The sequence below is a fragment of the Notolepis coatsorum genome (genome assembly GCF_963971535.1).
Source record: "Notolepis coatsorum genome assembly, contig: SCAFFOLD_1585, whole genome shotgun sequence".
NCBI lineage: Eukaryota > Metazoa > Chordata > Actinopteri > Aulopiformes > Paralepididae > Notolepis > Notolepis coatsorum.
Window position 1 is genome coordinate 1 of NW_028174377.1, and position 22,832 is coordinate 22,832.

A 22,832-nucleotide genomic window follows, 5' to 3' on the forward strand; every position below is an offset into this window, starting at 1 on the left:
CGCATTCCCCCCCCCCCCTGTTCCTAACCCATTTAATAATATATAATATACACCTTTCTAAACTCAGTTTAATATTATTTTGCTTTTCTTTGTGTCTATCTCCTTCTCTCATAAGAGCCCTATAATCTAATATATAAACTATCATCTAATCTTATCTAATGCAGCAATCTGAAGAGCATCATTGTTTTGCAAATTACCTCTATTGTTCTCTCGTAATCCTTAAACACTCTAAATATGGACAGTAGTGGGCGCTGTGTTGAGAGCCCATGTCCTCTTCACTTCCAGCGCTCCTCAATCCACTGAACTCAAAAGGTGATTTTTGTTCTCAAAAAAGCATTAAGCCGTTTACCATTTCTAGTGGGGTTTGGGTTATTTATATAAAAAGTGTATATACATTTTTATTAGGGCTGTCAGTTTATCGCGTTAATTAGATTAATTAATTACACCGCAAATTATCGCATTATGAAAATTAACTCAAAATGTATTTAATTTTTTTTTTCTTTTTTTTTAATAAAATTTTTCATCTCATTCATTCCATAAGAACGTAGAATACCCATTTACAGACTTTTTTTTAATATGGTCCATTTGCATGTTCTTGGTATCTGATTCTAGGGACATCTATGGATCTCAGGTAATGTATTCCCAGTGTCAGAAATACTGTGTCTGTTACTAGGCTTGAGTAAATTGTAATGAACCAAATGAGAATATCAATGCATTTTTTTTTTTATCTTTGACTGTGAATAACACTATGCTCAAATTGACCAGACCTGAAAAATCTAAGCAAATTAATAGATGGAAGATGATTAAACAGAAGGTTTTGTAGATACAGTACTGAATTCTGCCATCCGGACACATGCAATTTGAAATATGATTATAGAATATAGAATATCAGGCATAAAATGGTTATGCGATTAAAATGCGATTAATTAGATTAATTAATTACAAATCCTGTAATTAATTAGATTAATTTTTTTAATCGCCTGACAGCACTAATTTTTATATATATATATATATATATATATATATATATATATATATTTTTTTTTAAACATTATAGCTAGTCTATAATGTTGGCCCTTTATCCCCTGTATAGATATGTTGCCCTGAAACTGATATGATGTCATATTATTGTAGCAATATTGTATCACTATGTAATATCCAGCCAATCAGTAAGCATATACAGTACAATAGGAAGGAACTTATTTAATAAACAATAGTACTATTGTATACTATATACTATACGGCAGGTAACTATAAGATTTATTCTTCTTCCTGCTCCTTTTGTCCATGGTATGATATTTAAGATTGTGTATGAAGAAACTCTGATTGTATTGATTCCATGTGGCAAATAAAACTCTAAATCTGAATCTGAATATCCAGCCAATCAGTAAGCATATACAGTACAATAGGAAGGAACTTATATAATAAACAATAGTACTGTAGCGGACATATATCATACAGTACAGTTAATTACATTAAATACAGATTCTAAGGACCTATGTGCTGTATTACCTGGAATATAAACCATATTTTAGTAACAGTGTGGTGCTTTTTTTTTGTAAGATGCTATTTATTTTGTCTACATTGTTTTGTTTCTACATTGTTTAATTTTTTTTAAATTACATTAATGATCAGTCCCACCCTCAAAAGTCTTATCCATAGGAGTAGGCTATGAGCACCTTTTATTAGACCTTTTTTTTATGATCAATAATGCTTTAAAAAAGAAAAGAAAAAGACAAACGTGTAGGGATACATATTTAACTCAATTTCAAATCAATCCGCATGCTTTCATCGGTTTGGACAACTCCTCTTCGACATTAAGTAGTCTTCAGTGAACAGGGAACCTAAGCTGCAAATCATTTAAAGGCATAATTATTCAAACGTTAAAAGCACGAATAGCAAATGCAACAATACAGGCACTTTATTAGATCTGCGAGGTTGTTAAAGGCCTGGATCATTACTCTGCCCTTTGTCCGCTCAGCCTCCTAAAACTTCAAAGAGAGGAGTCTCAACAGGGTGACTCAGCCCCCGCGTTGAGTGATGTCACGTGTGGTGACCCTTTGACCTTTGAACCCTTACCTCGGCAGGGGTCGTTCTTCACCAGGAACTCGTCCAGTGCCATCCAGCCCCCGCCCACCCGCACCATCACGGTGCTGCGCAGGATACGCACCAGGCGAAGCTGCTGGGAGTCTCCGAACTGCAGGAGGAGGAGGAGGAGGAGGAGAGGGGAGGAGGAGGAGGAGGAGGAGGAGAGGGGAGGGGGTAGGGAGCAGAGGGAGACACGTGAAAAGGGAGTCGCCAAAACCACTTGCACTATACTGTGGGCTTAAAGATGTGCAACACCAGAAAACCAGACTTGAATTGACCATAATCACACAGCGGCCATTTTGCTCTTATGTCACGCTCAGGTTGAGTTCCTTGGAAGTGTGACACAAGAGCAAAATGGCCACCGTGTGGATATATGGTCAATTGAAGTGACTTTTCATTCCAGAATGCGAGATATCCAATATCAATTGACGTTTGAAGTGACTTTTCATTCCAGAATGCGAGATATCCAATATCAATTGACGTTTGAAGTGACTTTTCATTCCAGAATGCGAGATATCCAATATCAATTGAAGTTTGTGAAGTGACTTTTCATATATTGAACAATATCCATTATGGGGGCGACAATGGATAGCTACACAGTATTTTGGAATGAAACCTTTAATTAAGTCAGAAAATGTTCTGTTCAAATTAGAATGTTTCAAGATAATTATTATATATAATTATAATGTTTCTGCCCGGTGTCCTGTTCCTGTTGCACAGTTATAAACCAGCAGGGACCTCTGACAACATCAACCATCAATGTTTCTCAAAAAGAGACAAATCTCACGAGGGTCAATCCAACCGGTTTGTCCAACTTCTCCAAAGTGCGCGTTCATGCATTTGATTGATTGGTGGGGGTGATTGTTTTAGATCGATGTGTGGCGCACGACTTGAAATCAACAAATTGTGATCCTTTTATATTGAATCATATATATGAGGCCCTGCTGTGCTCTTCGGTTTCGGTTCTGCCATAATAACCGCCTCCTTTTAGAAAGAAAGGAAGCTTTGATGACTGTTTACATTCTGAGCTAACGACTTTTGCAGTTATGTGGTACTTTAAGCAGCGACGTGAATTGTCGTAATTGCTCAGGACATTCGCCATGCTTTTATTTTGACAACTTAACGAGCCTGCCCGAGGAAGAGGTTAATTAAGCCACATTTTTGGAGTGACAGAGAATTACATTTGTCAACTGATCTCCAAACAGGCGGTAATGTCCACTTATTTCCTTGAAGCGTCAGTTGGTTTCGGTCAACTGCACCGCATGTACAAAGAACCTATGAACAAACCAATGCATGCAGGGACATTATCATACCACTAGGGGGCATCGTTGCATCATGATTTACCTTTACCTTCCTCTTTAACACAACATTTATCAGACAGCACTGGCTTTAACTATTCATAGTGTTTCATCATACAATATGGTGCAGAGCCACAGCTCATTGGCTACAGCTGACATTTGATGATAATCATCTGCCAGTTGATTACCTGCTGTTTGGGACCAAGATGGCTTTCAAAGGAATACTATACGCATTAAACAAAACAAAAACTGGACTCCAGCTGCGTGCATTTGACCTGTGGTGCCCACCATTGCTGCCAACGTGCTCTTGAGCAAGGCACTAAAGCCCTCAACTGCTCCAGGGGCATTACCCTGTGCAACGTTTCTGAAGACATGCATGTGCATAGTGTGTGTGTGTGTGTGTGTGTGTGTGTGTGTGTGTGTGTGTGTGTGGGGGACTACAGTTACGAAGGATACGTACAAAGGCAAATTCTGAGTATCTTGTGAAAAAAAGACGAATTACATTTTCACTTTAACATAGGAGGTGACTCGGCATTGTCTTTATAAGATGCTATAAGTGGGAGAAGATAGCCTATAGATTAGTGATGCACCGATGTGAAAATTGTGGCCGATACCGATAACCGATATTAATATTGCTGTTATGGCCGATACCGATATTTATCGATGTCGATATCTCTGTATAGAAAACACTTTTTTATGATCAAATAAAGAGCTATTTTCCAAAACGCATAATTTTTTTACTTTTGTAACTTATTTTCAGAAATTACTGATATTTTGAAACTATTTAAGGCCAAAACATGTAAAAAAAAAAAAAAAAAATTAATATCTGCCCTATCTTGATATCGGACCGATACCGATGTGTAAAAAAACTGCCATATGGGCCGATATTATATCGGCGGCCGATATATCGTGCATCACTACTATAGATAGATGGATACAGGTTGGATGTGACCGTAGGGGAGATTTCAGACACCAACACGGTTCACAAGGACACATATCCCACACAGTCACAACAACACGGTTCACAAGGACATATCCCACACAGTCACAACAACACGGTTCACAAGGACATATCCCACACAGTCACAACAACACGGTTCACAAGGACATATCCCGCACAAAGTCACAAACGATCACGGCCGCATGCTTTTTCTGCAAGAAGGATTTTCATAGCACACACCGATCAAACAAGACACACGAGACGGCAATCTCCTGCAAAAACCGCCACGTATAACTTGCACTCTCTACCACTATGGACCACACAGCGGTATGCAGTATAAATATGCAGTATATTATATACACGGTGCATTCATGATGTCGATGCAGGGGCAATGCAGCGATAGCTCCGATGAAAACACAAAGGAAAAACAGCATGGCGGGGATGGCTGGTATGATATATATGACTATATCTATCTTTTCTCTTTATATTATATACTGTACCGTCCACTACGGTGTAACACGCAGACATGACCACACAAACCCATGAAACCCCCCCCGTCAGTTAGGGGTTAGGGGTACAGACTGAGTCTCTCTCTCTCTCTCTCTCTCTCTCTCTCTCTCTCTCTCTCTCTCTCTCTCTCTCTCTCTCACACTCTCTTTAAACCGCTCAAACCTTGCAGCAGTCGTATGCGTAATATGATTGCCATGAACAAAACAAAAAAACAAATGATTAGAATGCGACGGGGGTGATATCTTGTTTCTTTTTTTTGGCGGCGATCAAGTACGGTAAGAAAAAAGAGGGCGATGGGGGAGATTGAAAATAAATGATAATAATAAAATGATCTGAAGAGAGCGGGGGGAGGAGGGTGGCGGTGGTGACGGTGGTGGGTGGGTGGGAGATTAAAAGAGAGCACAACAACAACATATTTTTAAAGAATAACCATTTACCAGGATACAGCTCTCCAGAACAGCAAGGTGAGAGGTAACATTTTGATTTTCTCTGTTTGCTATCGGCTCGTCGGCGTTTAGGGAGTCGTGTAAGCAGTGAACCAGACCGAACTGTTAAGAGAATTGTTTCATTTCATTGTTGTGTTGAGTACAATACAAAACTAGTATTGCATATATAAGTACGCTTCCGTGTTTACTCAACACGCATACACACACACACATGCGCATACACACGCGCATACACACGTGCGTACGCACACGCATACACACACGTCGCACACCCAGCGTCCACCACCACCAGCTACAGTATTTGCCCCTTTGAAGCCCCTTCTCACCGTAAACACCAACCCCTGTTACCCTATCACCCGCCAATATTAGGTCGTATCCCTGCAAGCTTCGGAATTATAAGACCCCCCCCCCATATTATTGGACATTTATTCTAGACTTGCAACATGCACCTTTGTCAGGACATATGAAATAACAAGCAAAAAAATAAATATGTATATATATATTCCTTTAAAACCACACGGTATAAATAAATAAATGAATAGGGTCAGATAAACGGAAACAATATGTCAGCCATTGTTGAGGTTTGAAGTCATTCTCATGATATTGAAGCAGCGAATGCAAGCACATATAAAGCGTTAGATTCCAAACGGCCCAGCAAATGTATGCCCATGGACTCATAAGAAATTAAGAACATATACTGGGGATGATATCGATACAGTAACATTATAATCTTCTGAAACTCAAAAGCAGATAAGAGAATATTCCAAATTCCAAATATTGTATAAATTAGCCTGATATACCAGACTGCTTTGTGATGATTTCGTTTTTTGGTATTGTGGTTAAAATTCTGTGTCTTTTCAAAAAAATAATCGTGAATTGGCATTTTCACATCCTCCTCATCTTCAACTAGATTACAGCCATACACAGCTGTTAAAAGGCCAGAAATGTCAGCTTTGCACGGCCATTCACTGTGGACTTTTCCCATCTGCCTAACCTTTACACTCATGAAACAGTCCACACACACAGCTGTTTCTAACATATACGAATCCTAAAGAGAGTCAATATTCTCAATTTCCTCTTAAAAAAAATAAACATCATTGGTCATCATCTACTATTGAGTTCCATCCTTGTCAACATCTGGGCAGAAAATGTTAATTTAGAAAAACAAACATGGTGAATAAACAAGGGACATATAGACCACATGACGGAAGACACAAAAAACAAAATGTACCTGGTTTCCAAGGTAGAACTGGTGAAGAACCATGGAAAAAATACATACATTAGAGTTTATTTTTGTTTTGGCCACAAAACTAATTATTATTCACAAAGACTCACCTTTAAGACGTTCGCGATTTAAATTAAATGTATCATTGTATACATGTATACATTAAATACTGTAAAACATTTTACGTGCATGATAACTTTCATTGTTGATACACTTGACTCTAAGTGACATGTCAACATCAGGGAAACATCATCTTACCCGATATTTGTTGGCGCCAATTTGCTCCACTTGGAATCGTTTGGGACACTTGCATTTGGCCACTTGACGTGTGACCTACGAAAGAAAGAGAAACCGCTTATTTCAGCCGCAAAAAAATCCCATAACCACGGCCACTTATTGACATCCGGGATTCATTATTTGAATTTCACGTCAAGAAATGTGTTTAAGGGCGGTCAGGTGGCGTAGCGGAGATTGCGTTCGTCACCAACGCCGGAGATGCTGGGTTCGAGCCCAGCTCCCGGCGTTGTCACCAGCTTGGCTGGCCGTTCACACTAATACAATTGGCAGTATTAGGGGGTGGGGAAAGCTGGCGGGTGGGTCCTGGGCGTTGTGGACAGCGACCCCTACAGTTCGGTCGGGGCGCCTCCTCAGCGAGGGTAGGATCTGGAGAGAGGTAGTGCGACCTTCCACACGTTACACTCTCCCAGTGAGAATCTGAGCTGCCAGGCTGGCTGCCGGCTGGCTGCACATGCGTCGGAGGAAAGCATGTGACAGTCTCCGGCCTCTCGGACCAACAGTAGGGGGGGTGCGCAACAACCAGTAAGGGGGTTGGGAATTGGCATAACGACTAACAGTGGGATGGGAGAAAAATCAGAAAAAGGAGGGGGAAAAAGATAATAAAAAAAAAGAATAAAAAAAAAGAAATGTGTTTAAAGTACCTCGTCTTCAATTTTATCCGCGTCGGTTAGCGGCTTGTAAGCGTCTTTGTTGGGGTGGAGAGCCGCCACAAACTCGTAGTAGTCGATGTAGCCGTCGCCGTCTCTGTCGAATATGTCCGCCACGGCGCTCATCTCCAGGCGACTGGTGGGGAATTCTGTGAAGTGGAGATGATGGAATAAAGCAATGAGAGGCAACAGTATTATATGGCTATAAATAATACATAATCATTTAGTTTAAATGGTCGTTTCTATATGTACACGCTTATATGATGTCCTAAATAAATATGCAGATTAATTTACAACTATGATGACGGCCATTCCTAATCTACTCAGTGGTGAAACAATGTGTAATAATAAACCTGAAATAATTTCTTCCCAAACTATTATAACATATTATATAATCCCTTACGTCTGTGTGCTTTAGAGATGGTTCAGTGGTCAGTGGTTCTCAAATGGTGTCCAAAAAGAACTCAAATGATACCGTGGCCATGAAGTTGTGGCCCAATACATTAGCTAACACTGTTGTCTTTTCTGCGTCAGAATGTAACATCACCCGCCAGGTGAGAAATACTACCATAAATTAACCAGATGCACCAGATGGTTTGTTACACAGAGCCGTCTGAGAAGTTGTCCTTGGAAACTTTCCGAAAATACTTGGCAGGTGATTGTTGGATGAACCCCAACCGGCTATCACAGGCCAACTTCAACCAATCAGATCAACAAACCATATGACCTTGTAGGAGAGCGCTGAAGAAGCTAGCTATGTAGTTAGCATGTCGGTAGACGATTCTAGCTGTCTTTGTAAGGAATACGAATACCAATTTTTTTTATTTATTCAAAGAAGGTAACAAACGCCACACCTAAACCACGCCCGTAGCTGCCAGTTCCTCAAAGGACGCTGATTGGTCCGAACCACTGTGGTGGTTCGGCCACAAGCAAATAACGTGAAGCCTAACTAGATGGATTCTCGTGTGAGCTCTCGGTTTTCGTGATTTCCAGCTGCCTCACAAGGTAATGTTAAGGATCTGACGTACACGTTCTATGTCTATGTTGTCTAGCGACTTACTGGAGGACAGGATGCCCTCGATGAACTCCTGCCTGGTGACCTTTCCATCCTGGTCCTTGTCGATGCGGCGGAAGAAGTCCATGACTCGAGACTTCTTGTGGTTCATCCAGCGCATGTAGCGCTTCCGCCACACGTCAAAGTCAAAGCTGGCGAATTCCTTCAGCTGGACGGGGAGAGAAACAAGGACACACATAGTATTGAACTGAACACTAGAAAAGTCCAAAATCTGGACGGAAATGGGTGTGCATCCAGAAATCCATAACAATATTTGGGTATAAGTGTGTATGTCGTGTGAATATATTTCCATTGTGTGTGTGTGTGGCATACATATACAGTACATCTATAGATGGTGTAGAAGCTAAAAACCGACATTAGAAGTTGAACAACTGACAAACTGTTCTGTCAAACCATCATTTCATCATTTATTCTTTTGGACAATAAACCCTGCAAACTACATCAGAAGCAGCCTGGACATTCAACCTTTATCAACATCCACAACTTTGTTACAGCGTAGAGAATTAACTAAGCGGGGTGCATCGTGACGCTTGTCAATAATACATTTGGGGAGGAACAAGCGGCCACTACAGATGGTAGCAGATGCGCGACTTACGTTAGATCATTTCGTCGTATGAGGCGGTTGCTGAGTGATAGACGCAACCCCAGGGGGGACAAAAAGGACAAACTAGGGATGCTCGATATTGGCTTTTTTACCGATACCGATATACCGATATTGTCCAACTCTTAATTTCCGATACCGATATCAACCGATATCAACCGATACCGATATATGCAGGGTTTCCCCCCCCCCCCCAAAAATGGAATAATTTCAGGTAATCAACATTACATATCTCTTGTTGTGGAATTAACACAACATTATGCATACTTTTGACAATAAATAAAATCAGAATTTGTTCTTACTTGCTTGCCTGTGTAAATAAAGGTTATAGAAATGTAAAAAAAAATTAAAACCGTTACCGATATTTTCCGATATCACATTTTAATGCCGATATCGGCCGATAATATCGGACATCCCTAGGACAAACGTACCTCCTCCAGTCTGTCCATGGCGTCGTTGAGTTTCCTCCTCCTGTCCAGCGCCAAGAGCCACACCTGCTGCCACTTGCTGACCAGTAGGTTCACGCGTGGGTTCTTGGTCTCAATAGGGGGCTGTGTTGCCGACTGGTACATGGCTTGTGTGGGAGAACGTTTTCCTAAAGATTAGATTAGATTAAAATGTATTGTCATTGTGTGGCACAAGTACAGTACAAACAAAAATAAGTTTGGCATCCAACCAGAGTGCAAGGTAACAGTAAAGTGCAATAACAATATACAGTGTAGGATAAGATAAGATGAGATATTCCTTTATTGATCCCCTTGGGGAAATTCAGGCATCATAGCAGCATGGGGCAAGGGGAGGGGGGGTACAGGTAGTAAAAACTAGGGATGCACCGATCCGACTTTTTCAGTCCCGATACCGATACCTGGGTTTGGGTATCGGCCGATACCGATACCGATCCGATACCCATTGTCCAAATTTTTTTCTCCAAAAAAGTAACAAAATAAAAAATGTATCCACATTTTTTTTTATATATTAAAATATATTTTGTTTTTAAGAATTGTAAACGATCGCAAGTGTGTTTTTGATTTGTTGTAAACAAAGACAGAAAATAAACTTCATTCATTCAATTAATAAACTGTATGCCTCACTGTCACTGTGTGGAAGAGACTGGGATCATTCTTTTGTGCAAGGCAACATCAGGCTTGACTTAAAAACATTACTTTCCTAACTTAGTGAAACTAAATGTAACAAATTAACACATAGATATAAATGTATTGAATGGTTATATTATTTTATTTATATAAAAAAAATTAAAAAATCCGATATATATATATTTTTTTACCGATACCCGATCCAGCTATTTTACTGATATCGGCGGCCGATACCAATATCGGATCGGTGCATCCCTAGTAAAAACAAGCAGTGTAAACAATATAACACGTCAATACAATTAACTAACTAACTAACTAACTGAAATATACAGTATTCACATAAGGTGCAGTATGCATAAGGTACTAACTAACTGAAATATACAGTATTCATATAAGGTGCAGTATGCATAAGGTAGTGTTATTGGCCTTTTTAGGTTCCTAGTAGTTGTAGTTGGATGTCTGGCAGCAGTCCCTGCCCACTGTTGTGGAGCCTGATGGCCGCTGGTATGAAGGACTGGCCTAGGCGGTTAGTTGAGTGTGTAACAAGTGATTCAATTGTATATATGTATAATAATTAGGGCTGTCAAAATGAATGCTTTAACTTTGGAGATTAATTTAAATGATTTAAAGCATTAAAATAAATTAATCTAGATTAATCTATGGAGTGAAAAATCCTCAATCTTAGTGCCACGGATATAAGAAAGAGGTCTAGCTGAGTCAATGTTGATGCTTTTGTTGAACATTTGTATTTCACAGGAGAGAAACTATTCAAAGAAAGCTATTAAAATAGTCTTTGAATCTAAATATACTTTCTTTGTGTTGATTTTACATTAATTCCTTGATTTTACTCAAGTAAATATCTGTTACAAGCTTCGGTCTTAAGTAGAAAAATGCTATTTTTTATCTAGATTAATCTAGATTAATTACAATTTTTTTTTTTAGATTAATTAGTTAATTTGTTTTAATCTATTGACAGCACTAATAATAATACTGTACATACATCAGAGTAGCACATTTCTCTCCCTGGTTGGTTAGCCAACGTTAGCGTCAGCTAGCTAGCTCGCTATCATAGGTGACATCACCAGACTTTGATATTAATTTTAACTGACTGTGACGGCAGCCTAGCGACAGTGTTTGTGTACAGCTCCGGTGAGCAACGCATTGTATTCAAATCGGAATAAGATTTGTTCCACTCTGACGTTCATGTTCCACCGGTAATCTCTGATAACCAGACCTCTCTCTCCACCCTGCGCTGTGCCAGCATTCCACTAGTAGTGGAACAATCACAGAACTATATAAGGGAACAAACATAATTTTTTTTCTCCCTCCATCCCGTCTCCCCGCGACCCCCCAACCCCCCTTGCAGTTTGCCTGAGCGCACCCCCCACAGTTTGGGAAAACCACTGGACTAAACGGAAAAAAGTGAATTGACCGACTCAACTTTTGTCTTTTCACTATGTAATCCAACTCTTAATCCCCCCCCCCCCCCCCCTCTCTCCCCAAGCCACCGAGTAGTACAGGAATAGACCACAGGAATGTGACAGAGATGATATCATTCTATAATGGAATAAGAGGTTGCAGGATGAGGATATAGCATCGGCAGCACTGGGACCAGATGGCTGCGGGTCGGGGTCGAGGCTCGGGGTCAGGGGTGCCCACTTACTTCCTGTCCTTCCTTTGTCCAACACGGGGATCTGGGACTGGATCTGGGTCTCCATCACCGTGGCCTTCCTCTTGTGCGTCTTGGTGATTTTGTCAACATCTGGTTGCTTCCTGGTGATTTCCTCCATGAACATCTGCGGAGAGAGAGAGAGAGCGGCACGCCGCGACAAGCCATTATCGACACAGGAACTAGGAACGTATCTCGCGTTTAGTTTTTTTTTTAAAGACCGTCGTTTCTTAAGTTAAGGAAACAACAAAGCGAACAACATCTGCCGCCGGCGGTGAGGTGATCTCACGTTGCTGTAATGAGCTTGTTTCAAGAGTTGGCTTAGCATCTTCAAAGGCACTGCCACGTTTATTTCAAGACCCTGTCACCTTTTTCCCCTCAATGGATTTCTTGAAAAGTGAATGAATGAATGAATTAATTAAAACTTTATTAAACAGATTGCAGAATGGGTACAATACAGTACGGCTCAATACACACAATTGTTAAGATGATGCAGACCAGAGAAAGACGTTTGTCTTGTTTACATCACAGGGTCCCCCATTTTCAATTCATAGTGAGGTTCAGTTGTATTTGAACAAAGTTAAATGATCTCATGCCATTGGGGTGTGTATGTTGTGTATATATAACATTTGTATGTAAGAAGAAGAAGAAGAAGAAGAAGAAGAAGAAGAAGAAGAAGAAGAAGAAGAAGAAGAAGAAGAAGAAGAAGATTATGAAGAAGAAGAAGAAGAAGAAGAAGAAGAAGAAGAAGAAGAAGAAGAAGAAGAAGAAGAAGAAGAAGAAGAAGGAGAAGGAGGAGAAGAAGATGATGATGATGAAGATGAATTATGAAAAAGAAGAAGAAGAAGAAGAAGAAGAAGAAGAAGAAGAAGAAGAAGAAGAAGAAGAAGAAGAAGAAGAAGAAGAAGAAGAAGAAGAAGAAGAAGAAGAAGAAGAAGAAGAAGAAGAAGAAGAAGAAGAAGAAGAAGAAGAAGAAGAAGAAGAAATGATGAAAGACGGGGGTGACTTTTGGGAGACCTTTTAAATGCTTTTAGTTTCCTTTTAACTCAGACAACTTGCAATCCACCAAATGACTGAAACCTCTCACATACGACATTATATAGAGAAAATAAACGGCATAATATTCAGTTCTATAATAGACCTATCTCAAACCATGCCCTCTTTTCTTGATCCTCCAATCACAACTGTCGCTTACCTCGGACAAACTTTGTTGTCCGAGGTAAGCGACAGTTGTGATTGGAGGATCAAGAAAAGAGGGCAGGGTTTGAGATAGGTCCATTTCAATAGCATTCAATAGTTAATAATATTCAACAACTTCACACATTACCTGATGCTGGGCTATGAGTGCTTTGACCTCGTCGAGCTCCTGTGGCAGGGCCTCCTTGTCCTTGTCGTTGAGGCTGCCCTCGGCCCCCTGCAGCCAGGCCAGCAGGCCCTCCAGCAGCTCCTGGGTGGCCAGCTGCTCGTCGAGGGCCCCGGACAGACGCTGCTGGTGCTGCCTGGCCCACGCCTGGACCTGGGAGACGGGGCGAGAACGAGGCCGTCGTTCAGGGCAGAGAGTGGACGCACCTGGAGCTGTAGCTATACTCTGTGTATCTGTGATGTCCAGGAGGGCCGCACTGGTGGATTACCGACCAGGCACACTGGGCAAACGCCCCCCCCGAGCCCCCAGACCGTCAGCAGGGGCCGACCGGAACATCAAAGAGATGTTTGGGGGAACATCAAAGAGATGTTAGGGGGGACATCAAAGAGATGTTAGGGGGGACATCAAAGATATGTTTGGGAACATCAAAGAGATGTTTGGGTACATCAAAGAGATGTTTGGGTACATCAAAGAGATGTTTGGGGGAACATCAAGGAGATGTTAGGGAACATCAAAGAGATGGTGGGAACATCAAAGAGATGTTTGGGGGAACATCAAGGAGATGTTAGGGAACATCAAAGAGATGGTGGGAACATCAAAGAGATGTTAGGGAACATCAAAGAGATGTTAGGGCACATCAAAGAGATGTTTGGGAACATCAAAGAGATGTTAGGGATACATCAAAGAGATGTTTGGGACCATCAAAGAGATGTTTGGGAACATCAAAGAGATGTTAGGGAACATCAAAGAGATGTTTGGGGGAGCATCAAAGAGATGTTTGGTAACATCAAATATATGTTTGGGGGAACATCAAAGAGATGTTTGGGAACATCAAAGAGATGTTTGGGGGAACATCAAAGAGATGTTAGGGGGAACATCAAAGAGATGTTTGGGGGAACATCAAAGAGATGTTTGGGAACATCAAAGAGATGTTTGGGGGAACATCAAAGAGATGTTTGGGGGAACATCAAAGAGATGTTTGGGGGAACATCAAAGAGATGTTTGGGGGAACATCAAAGAAATGTTTGGGGGAACATCAAAGAGATGTTTGGGAACATCAAAAGAGATGTTTGGGGGAACATCAAAGATATGTTTGGGGGAACATCAAAGAGATGTTTGGGAACATCAAAGAGATGTTTGGGGGAACATCAAATAGATGTTTGGGGGAACATCAAAGAGATGTTTGGGGTAACATCAAAGAGATGTTTGGGAACATCAAAAGAGATGTTTGGGGGAACATCAAAGATATGTTTGGGGGAACATCAAAGAGATGTTAGGGATACATCAAAGATATGTTTGGGGGAACATCAAAGAGATGTTTGGGAACATCAAAGAGATGTTTGGGAACATCAAAGAGATGTTTGGGAACATCAAAGAGATGTTTGGTAACATCAAAGAGATGTTTGGGAACATCAAAGAGATGTTTGGGAACATCCAAGAGATGTTTGGGGGAACATCAAATAGATGTTTGGGAACATCAAAGAGATGTTTGGGAACATCTTCCCACATGCTAATTGAGCATCATTCTACTCATTTCAATTGGAGTATATATGCCCATGCAAGCATGGTTTTAATTGAAAGGGGCCCCGGCATACTGTTTGAAATACAACAGGCCCTTCCTTTATCAAAAGGTCCTCGAATTATGTAATCTAGGGCTGTTGGAAAAAAATTTCTTCCTGGGGGGAGCATGCCCCCCCCCCCCCCCCCCTTGTTCTGGGATTCCCCTGAGGACCAGGAGGGCCCATAATACCTACTTTCCCCGAGGGCCTCTAGAGGCCTCATCCGGCCCACGGTGGTATCAGTATACTTAAAGGCTTCGCATTCAGAATTGGTATAGGCAGCAAAGAATGTGGCACCACCCATGCATTCCTAACTTAACAGCATTAAGAATAAAAGGAAGTGTGGTTTAAAAGCATGAAATCAGGATCAGGACAGATCAGAATCAGGTTCTGGGGTGGCTGCTTTCACTCTTACACCAGGCTTGCAGCCCGGGGTGTATGATGACGGTACTCTGACGGGCACATGGCGGCTGCTGCAGACTGACCTCTTCAAACCGTGCTTTAATGATGGTGTTCCAGTGTTTGATGGTGGTGATGGAGTCTGGATGGCAGATGGTCAGGATGGCCTCCCCCAAGCAGGTCGCTTTATTCAGACCCACGCGCTTCTCCTCCAGTTTCTTGATGAACTCCTTCACAATGGAAACAGCGGGGAAATGGAAGAAAAACAGGGATTCGGGCACTTAGTCATCAAGGTTGTACAGGACAGGATGAAAGCCAGTGATGATGAGGTCGCTGTGGTAATGTTACAATGTGGCCGACCGGTTTGTGTGTAAAAAAAAAAGAACGTAATGATGTACTGCGTGTGTGAAGCTAGGAAAAGCTATTTTCGACCTCCGATGAGATCATCATGGCCGTCGAGCCGAACCGTGTGTTTTCAAACTGTCCACACACTCCTCCACCAGAACACCTCATCATCGCAGAGGAATGCGTGAAGTATGTGGACATGTTTCTTCTCCGTGTGATTAAAAAGGAAGAAAAAGCTCATAGCATGAAATGTAAGTACATGTAAGTGCACTGGTCGAGAAAAAGAAGTTAAGATAAAAATAACCGCTTAAAAATAGCAAATTCACGGCGGCTACGTGGCGTAGTGGGCAAGGCGCTCGCCACGAATGACGGAGACGCTGGGCTTGCCTGTTCGAGCCCAGCGCTCCACATTGCTTTCAGTTTAGCTGGTCGTTCATACTAATACACATTGGCCGTATTAGGGGGTGGGAAACTGATGGGTGGGGATCGGGCGTTGTGGACAGTGACTCCTACAGGTCGGTTGGTGCGCCTGCGCAGTAGAATCAGGAAGTGTCAGGGGCAGCGTGAGCCTCCCACGCGTTACTCCTCGCCACTGAGAGATCGAGCTGCGCAGGTGAAAAGATGCGACTGCTGTTACCTCAAGTACCGGAGGGGACTTGTGCTATGTATGACTTAGTCCACATTGCAGCCGGCTTGTGGGAGGCAAGAAACAGCGTTCGTGACAGGGGAGGGTTGAATTGGATGATACGAAATTGGGATGGGAGAAAAATATAGAAAAATGGGAGAAAAAGTGGATAAAAAAATAAATAGCAAATTCACAACAACAACAAAAGAAGAGCCAGTCCTGCTTGCCTTGTGTGTCTCTATGAGAGCACCGAGGGCCTCCTCGTCATCGGGAAGGCTGCCGTGGAATCGTAAGCTCTGCTCGGCTTCGGCCAGCCACTCCAGCAGGATATGAACCGTCGAGTGGAACTCCTCAGCCTGCAGACAGGACGCATGTTATCAGAGAGGACACATGTTATCAGAGAGGACACATGTTATCAGAGAGGACACATGTTATCAGAGAGGACACATGTTATCAGAGAGGACACATGTTATCAGAGAGGACACATGTTATCAGAGAGGACACATGTTATCAGAGAGAGGACACATGTTATCAGAGAGGACACATGTTATCAGAGAGGACACATGTTATCAGTAGGGATGCCCCGATCCCGTTTTTTTTGTGCCACCGATACCGATCACCGATCGTATATATGAGTCATATCGGCCGATACACTGCCGATACCGATCGTTTTTTTTATCAGACAGGACACATGTTATCAGAGAGGAGAGGGCACATGTTATCAGAGAGGAGAGGACACATGTTATCAGAGAGGAGAGGGCACATGTTATCAGAGAGGAGAGGACACATGTTATCAGAGAGGAGAGGACACATGTTATCAGACAGGACACATGTTATCAGAGAGGAGAGGACACATGTTATCAGAGAGGAGAGGACACATGTTATCAGACAGGACACATGTTATCAGAGAGGAGAGGACACATGTTATCAGACAGGACACATGTTATCAGAGAGGAGAGGGCACATGTTATCAGACAGGACACATGTTATCAGAGAGGAGAGGACACATGTTATCAGACAGGACACATGTTATCAGAGAGGAGAGGACACATGTTATCAGAGAGGAGAGGACACATGTTATCAGAGAGGAGAGGACACATGTTATCAGAGAGGACAGGACACATGTTATCAGAGAGGAGAGGGCACATGTTATCAGAGAGGAGAGGACACATGTTATCAGGCCTACCTAATTCAAGCATCAAAAATCTTCAACTCGTGCAAAATGCGGCTGCACGGATACTAACTAGAACTAGAAAATTTGATCACATCACACCAGTTTTGTCCGCCCTACACTGGCTTCCTATCCAAGCCCGTTCTGACTTTAAAGTGCTACTCCTCACCTACAAAATTTTAAATGGGCTTGCACCGCTCTATCTATCCGATCTCATCTCCCGATACTCGCCCGCTCGTGCTCTGCGCTCACAAAATGCGGGGCTTCTATCGACCCCTAGGGTTAAAAAGAAATCCGCCGGCCACAGAGCCTTTGTCTACCGCGCTCCCTACCTGTGGAACAAATTACCTGCCGTCATCAGGGGCGCCTGCTCTGTCGAAGCTTTTAAATCCCTGCTTAAGACTCATCTTTTCTCTCTCTCCTTCAACCTACCCTGATCTCACCTGGTCGGGGACTGACCTTTAGATTAATCTGTGTAGTTTAGTTATGGTACAGGGTACTACATGGTACCACTGGGTAGTTTACTACAGGGTAGTTTAGTTAGGGTACAGGGTACTACATGGTACTACATGGTACTACATGGTACTACATGGCACTACAGGGTTCTACATGGCTCTACATGGCTCTACGTGGCACTACAGGGTACTACAGGGTACTACAGGGTACTACATGGTACTACATGGCACTACATGGCACTACAGGGTACTATAGGGTACTACATGGCACTACGGGGTACTACATGGTACTACATGGCACTACAGGGTACTACATGTCTGCTCCTTTGCAGCACCACAAACATGGGAACTCTCTAACTCTTCCCCCCCCCCCTCTTCCCCCCCCCTCTCCCCCCCTCCACCCTCTCTGCGCCGCCCCTATCTCCCTGTCTCCGGCTGTCCCTGAGCAACGACCGGAGTGTTAAATGTCCCTTGACTAAGACGGGGAGGACGTGACCCTCTTTGCGCCGCCCCTGTGCCTCAAATAGATTGCCATCAGCTCTATCTTTAATCTTTCAAAATGTTCAGTTGCTATCGCTATTAGCTCTATCTTTAATTTTTCAAAATGTACAGTTGCTATTGCATGCACTCATCTGTGTTCCACTACACACATGAGTGCATGCTTACCAACTGTCCGTCTGCAACACTACTATCACCAACATCTAAGAAAGGAGATCCCCCCTTGAATGGCCCTTCTAAGGTTTCTCTCCTCCACACTGCCTGTGGAGCTTTTTTTTCCCTATTGTTAGGTTTTAGTGAGTTTTTCCTTACCTTCGCGTGGGGTATGTCTGGGAGTGCTTGCATTCTTTCATTTATTTGCATCCATCTAAAAATGTTTGCACCTTATGGTGTTCTTGTTCTGTTCTTGACTTATTGTTATGTTTTCTTCTTGACTTGTTTAAAGAAGATCTGTACGGCCCATGGGGACATTAACGTGTGTTGTTGGGCCCTATAAATAAATTTGATTTGATTTGATTTGATTTGACACATGTTATCAGACAGAAAACTACACAAACATGTAACAAAGGTGTATTCCTTCCTTAAAGGTACCACGTTGGGTATATCCCTTCAACGCGGGGACGGACGGGGGGTTGCTGCGTACCTGACACAGGGCCTGCTCCAGACGGGTCTGCTTGGACACCGACAGGGTGCACACCGTCTCCCAGCGCGCGCCCAGCTCCTGCATCTGCACCTTGACCCAGGACGAGTCGTCGTGGGTGCTGTCCACCAGGTCCCTGGCGGAGCGCTTCAGCGCCTGGACGCTCACCGTCCGCTTGCCCATCTCCTTCTGGAACACCTGCGGAGGAGACCGGGGACCACGGCGTTACATGATGGGACGTCAAGAGACACGTGATTACAGACCGTTTTATTTCGATGGATATTTTGTTAGATTATTGTACTACTGGCATTTTGGGGAGCTTATTTATCGGGAGTGTATCACTTAATATGTATGTATCTGTGTATATGCCGTGTCCTCTAGAGATCAGGGGTTCCCAAACTTTTCAGGCCAGGGCCCAGAAAATAAGGCGTCAGAGAGCCGCGGCCCAATGCACATCGTCAGGCTTTTTTTTTTTTTTTTTTTTGTCAGGCGACCGATTTTTTAAGCCAAATATCACTTCAATCCTATTAAGTTAGTTCAAGTTAGTTATTCATTTATATGTGCTATTTATGAGAGGGCTAACTTGTTGCAAAATAATAATGATAATAATAATAGCCTCATTAAAATACTATTGTTGCTTCGGTTGTTTTCAGCGTTTTATGTGCATAATCTGTTATTTAGTTTGAAATGTTCGTTGAAATAAGTAGATTTTTCGTTTTTGTTTATTTATTAAGTTAATATAAAACCATATAGTCACATTTTAGAATACAATAGAATAGAATTTTAGAATACAACTAGAAACACTGTCCTGGCCTGCTTCTAAGTTCAGTGGCCTGACAAAAAAAAAATATATATATATATTGTATTTTTTTTTATTTTTTTTTAATCGTCTCGCGGCCCTCCCGTGGCTGCTCGCGGCCCACCTTTGGGTCGCGACCCCGACTTTGGGAACCACTGCTCTAGATCAGGGGTTCCCAAAGTTGTTCAGGCCGCGACCCCCGAAATAGCGGTTTCAGTGGTTGCGTGTAGACATAGTAACCGAGATTAGTTCCAGTGTTTATGGCAGAGCTGTTGCAAGTAGCGTTACAGTATGAAAATGATTGTAACAAACTTTTGCTACTTTTCAATAGCGAGCGATATAACAACATTAACCAGACTGCTATATCAGCAATGTTTGTGTCCAGCGAGCTAGTATCCCCATGTGTAACGTTATTAAGCATTAACTTATGTTGGAAATGACAATTATCTATTAATTTAATTAATGACGTGATGATTAAAGTATTTCCACTCCATTCCACGATACCAACGCCTCACCAGCTAACAACACATGAGCCAACAAAAATCAGCGATCTTTGTACGCTATGTACGCTAGCCGCAATGCTAACTATTATAATGGTAAATCCCAATGACATTAGCACGTAAGCTAACAAAATCAGCTATCTTTTTGTGAGACTAAACTCTCCGCTCTTGGTGGTAAATTGTGTTGATGTTGGTTTTGTTTCATCAACAAATGAGGCAGAACACACAGTGTCCTTTTTTGTTTATTGCACTTTGTTCCTGCTGCAAACAAATAATGAATGCTAATGTTCATGCGAGGTAATTTAAAGATGGCGGGTTTCTGTTTTGTGCAGGAATACAATATAATAAAATACAATATAATAATAGAATAAAATAGAATAGATAATAAAATAGACATGATCAAAAGTACTAAGATAAAATACAATACAATGCTAAGCTTACGAATTAAAAGGTAATGGGTCCTATGTACACTACTATACAATATCGTATACAATATACAGTTATACTATGTATACTAAACTATCCTAGCTATACTAACTATTAGGGCTGACCCCTATTAGTCGTTTAGTCGACTAATCGTCGAAAGGAGCCGTAGTCGACTGCCAACCTCTTAAGTCGAATTTAAAAAAAATAATAATAATTTATAAAAGAAAATTATATATAATAATTATCATTCTTTCCTAAAGAAAAGAGGCCTAGAAGCGTGGCTAACGCTAATGGCACGCATACCAGAGGCTAACTGCCTACGAAAACAGGCACAGAGGCACTGAAAGAGGATTTCACCCATCTAATGAACACACTAGACTAGACAAATATCAAGATGTATCCATCAGTGGACCAATTGCATGCTTTTGCAGAGGACAAGAAGCCTTCAGTCGACTCCTTCAGACATTAAGCACCCCCCACAGCCCAAATGGAATGATCAAAAAATATATATATATTATACTTTTATTTTTATTTTTATTTTTATTTTTTTACCAATAGTCGACTAACGGCAAATTTGGCCCAATCTTAGTCGACTATCCAAATCCTTAGTCGGGGACAGCCCTACTAACTATACTATAATTGTTGTTTATAAAAGGGACTACGCTACCCATAATGCTTTGGAGTGATGACACGTTGTGGGACATGTGTCCTCCTACCTTGTGGTTGTCAATGAGGTTGAGGACCAGGTCGATGTCTCCGTGGACCTGCTGGTCCTCGGCCAGCTGAGGCTCCACTCTGTACAGCCAGTCGATCAGCGCCTGGAGAGCATCTGTGAACTGACCCGAGAACAGCAGGGCCTCCTCCAGCTTGTTTTGCCTGGCAGGTATACAAGGACAGATTATCAACGGTTAATACGAGGGCTGTCAGTTTATCACGTTAATTAGATAAATTAATTACACAGCAAATTATCGCGTTATGAAAATTAACTAAAAATTAATAAAAACAAAATAAATATTTTAATGATTTTTTTTTATCTCATTCATTCCATAGGAACGTAGAATACACATTTACAGACTTTTTTTTTTATATGTTTCATTTGCATGTTCTTGGTATCTGATTCTAGGGACATCTATGGATCTCAGGGAATGTATTCCCAGTGTCAGAAATACTGTGTCTGTTACTAGGCTTGAGTAAATTGTGATGAACCAAATGAGAATATCAATAAAAATTTTTTTATCTTTGACTGTGAATAACACAATGCTCAAATTGACCAGACCTGAAAAATCTAAGCAAATTAATAGATGGAAGATGATTAAACAGAAGGTTTTGTATAGATACAGTACTGAATTCTGCCATCCGGACACATGCAATTTGAAATATGATTATAGAATATCAGGCATAAAATGGTTATGCGATTAAAATGCGATTAATTAGATTAATTAATTACAAATCTTGTAATTAATTAGATTCATTTTTTTAATTGCCTGACAGCACTATAGTTAATACCAAAGGTCTTCTTTTGGAGAAGTCTTGTCACGGTTACCGTCGGTCTTCAATAACCAATACTCATTCGGTTAATGTGATCATCTCAAGGCATAAGTCATAACTGGTGTATAAAGCCATTGTTGGTGATCTTCCACCCCTACATCACGTCATTGCTGGACTGGAGCTCTGTGCCTTATCATACTTGCTCTGGTGATTGGCTTTTACACTTAAGGATCCTCAAAGTTTACACTGAATTAGGAAAATCTGCTTTTAGCTTCTGTGTCCCCGACACATGGAACGTTTCGCAATGCACTTTAAAACACAATACTTTAGTATCCATCGGTCAGTTGAAATATTTTTATAGCCAAATTTTGACCACAGTCTGCAGTTTTAATTATTTTAAATTGTTCAATTGATTCATTGACCTTTCCGTTTTTCCGCATTGTCTTTGTATTTATTATGTGCATCATTGTGAATGAGAGTGTGCTCTCGATGACCCTTTGAGATTGAATAAAGATTGAATGAATGAATGAATGAATGAATGAATGAATGAATGAACGAACAGTCCTCTCTCCGCTTGCTGTGACATTTCAGTTTCAGCCACGTTGCGTTCATGAGACCGTCACGTTCATGGGAGCATCACACACGCTGATATTTTGTGTTGCTGCATTAAAGTC

The 22,832-nt window shown here is 41.6% G+C and overlaps 1 protein-coding gene across 1 annotated transcript in view; it reads right to left on the reverse strand.

The window, feature by feature from the left end:
* Positions 1 to 2,079: 2,079 nt before the first annotated feature.
* The window catches only part of macf1b (microtubule actin crosslinking factor 1b), a gene marked incomplete at both ends in the record, with an annotated part of 39,803 nt that continues 19,050 nt past the window's right edge, over positions 2,080 to 22,832 (reverse strand). The window contains 12 exons of the mRNA XM_084338598.1: positions 2,080 to 2,197; positions 6,514 to 6,531; positions 6,766 to 6,840; positions 7,446 to 7,600; positions 8,512 to 8,674; positions 9,559 to 9,722; positions 11,885 to 12,017; positions 13,218 to 13,406; positions 15,298 to 15,441; positions 16,409 to 16,537; positions 18,949 to 19,143; positions 21,387 to 21,546. Coding sequence (XP_084194724.1) covers positions 2,080 to 2,197; positions 6,514 to 6,531; positions 6,766 to 6,840; positions 7,446 to 7,600; positions 8,512 to 8,674; positions 9,559 to 9,722; positions 11,885 to 12,017; positions 13,218 to 13,406; positions 15,298 to 15,441; positions 16,409 to 16,537; positions 18,949 to 19,143; positions 21,387 to 21,546 — 1,643 coding nt within the window. The remainder of the gene's footprint in view (positions 2,198 to 6,513; positions 6,532 to 6,765; positions 6,841 to 7,445; positions 7,601 to 8,511; positions 8,675 to 9,558; positions 9,723 to 11,884; positions 12,018 to 13,217; positions 13,407 to 15,297; positions 15,442 to 16,408; positions 16,538 to 18,948; positions 19,144 to 21,386; positions 21,547 to 22,832) is intronic.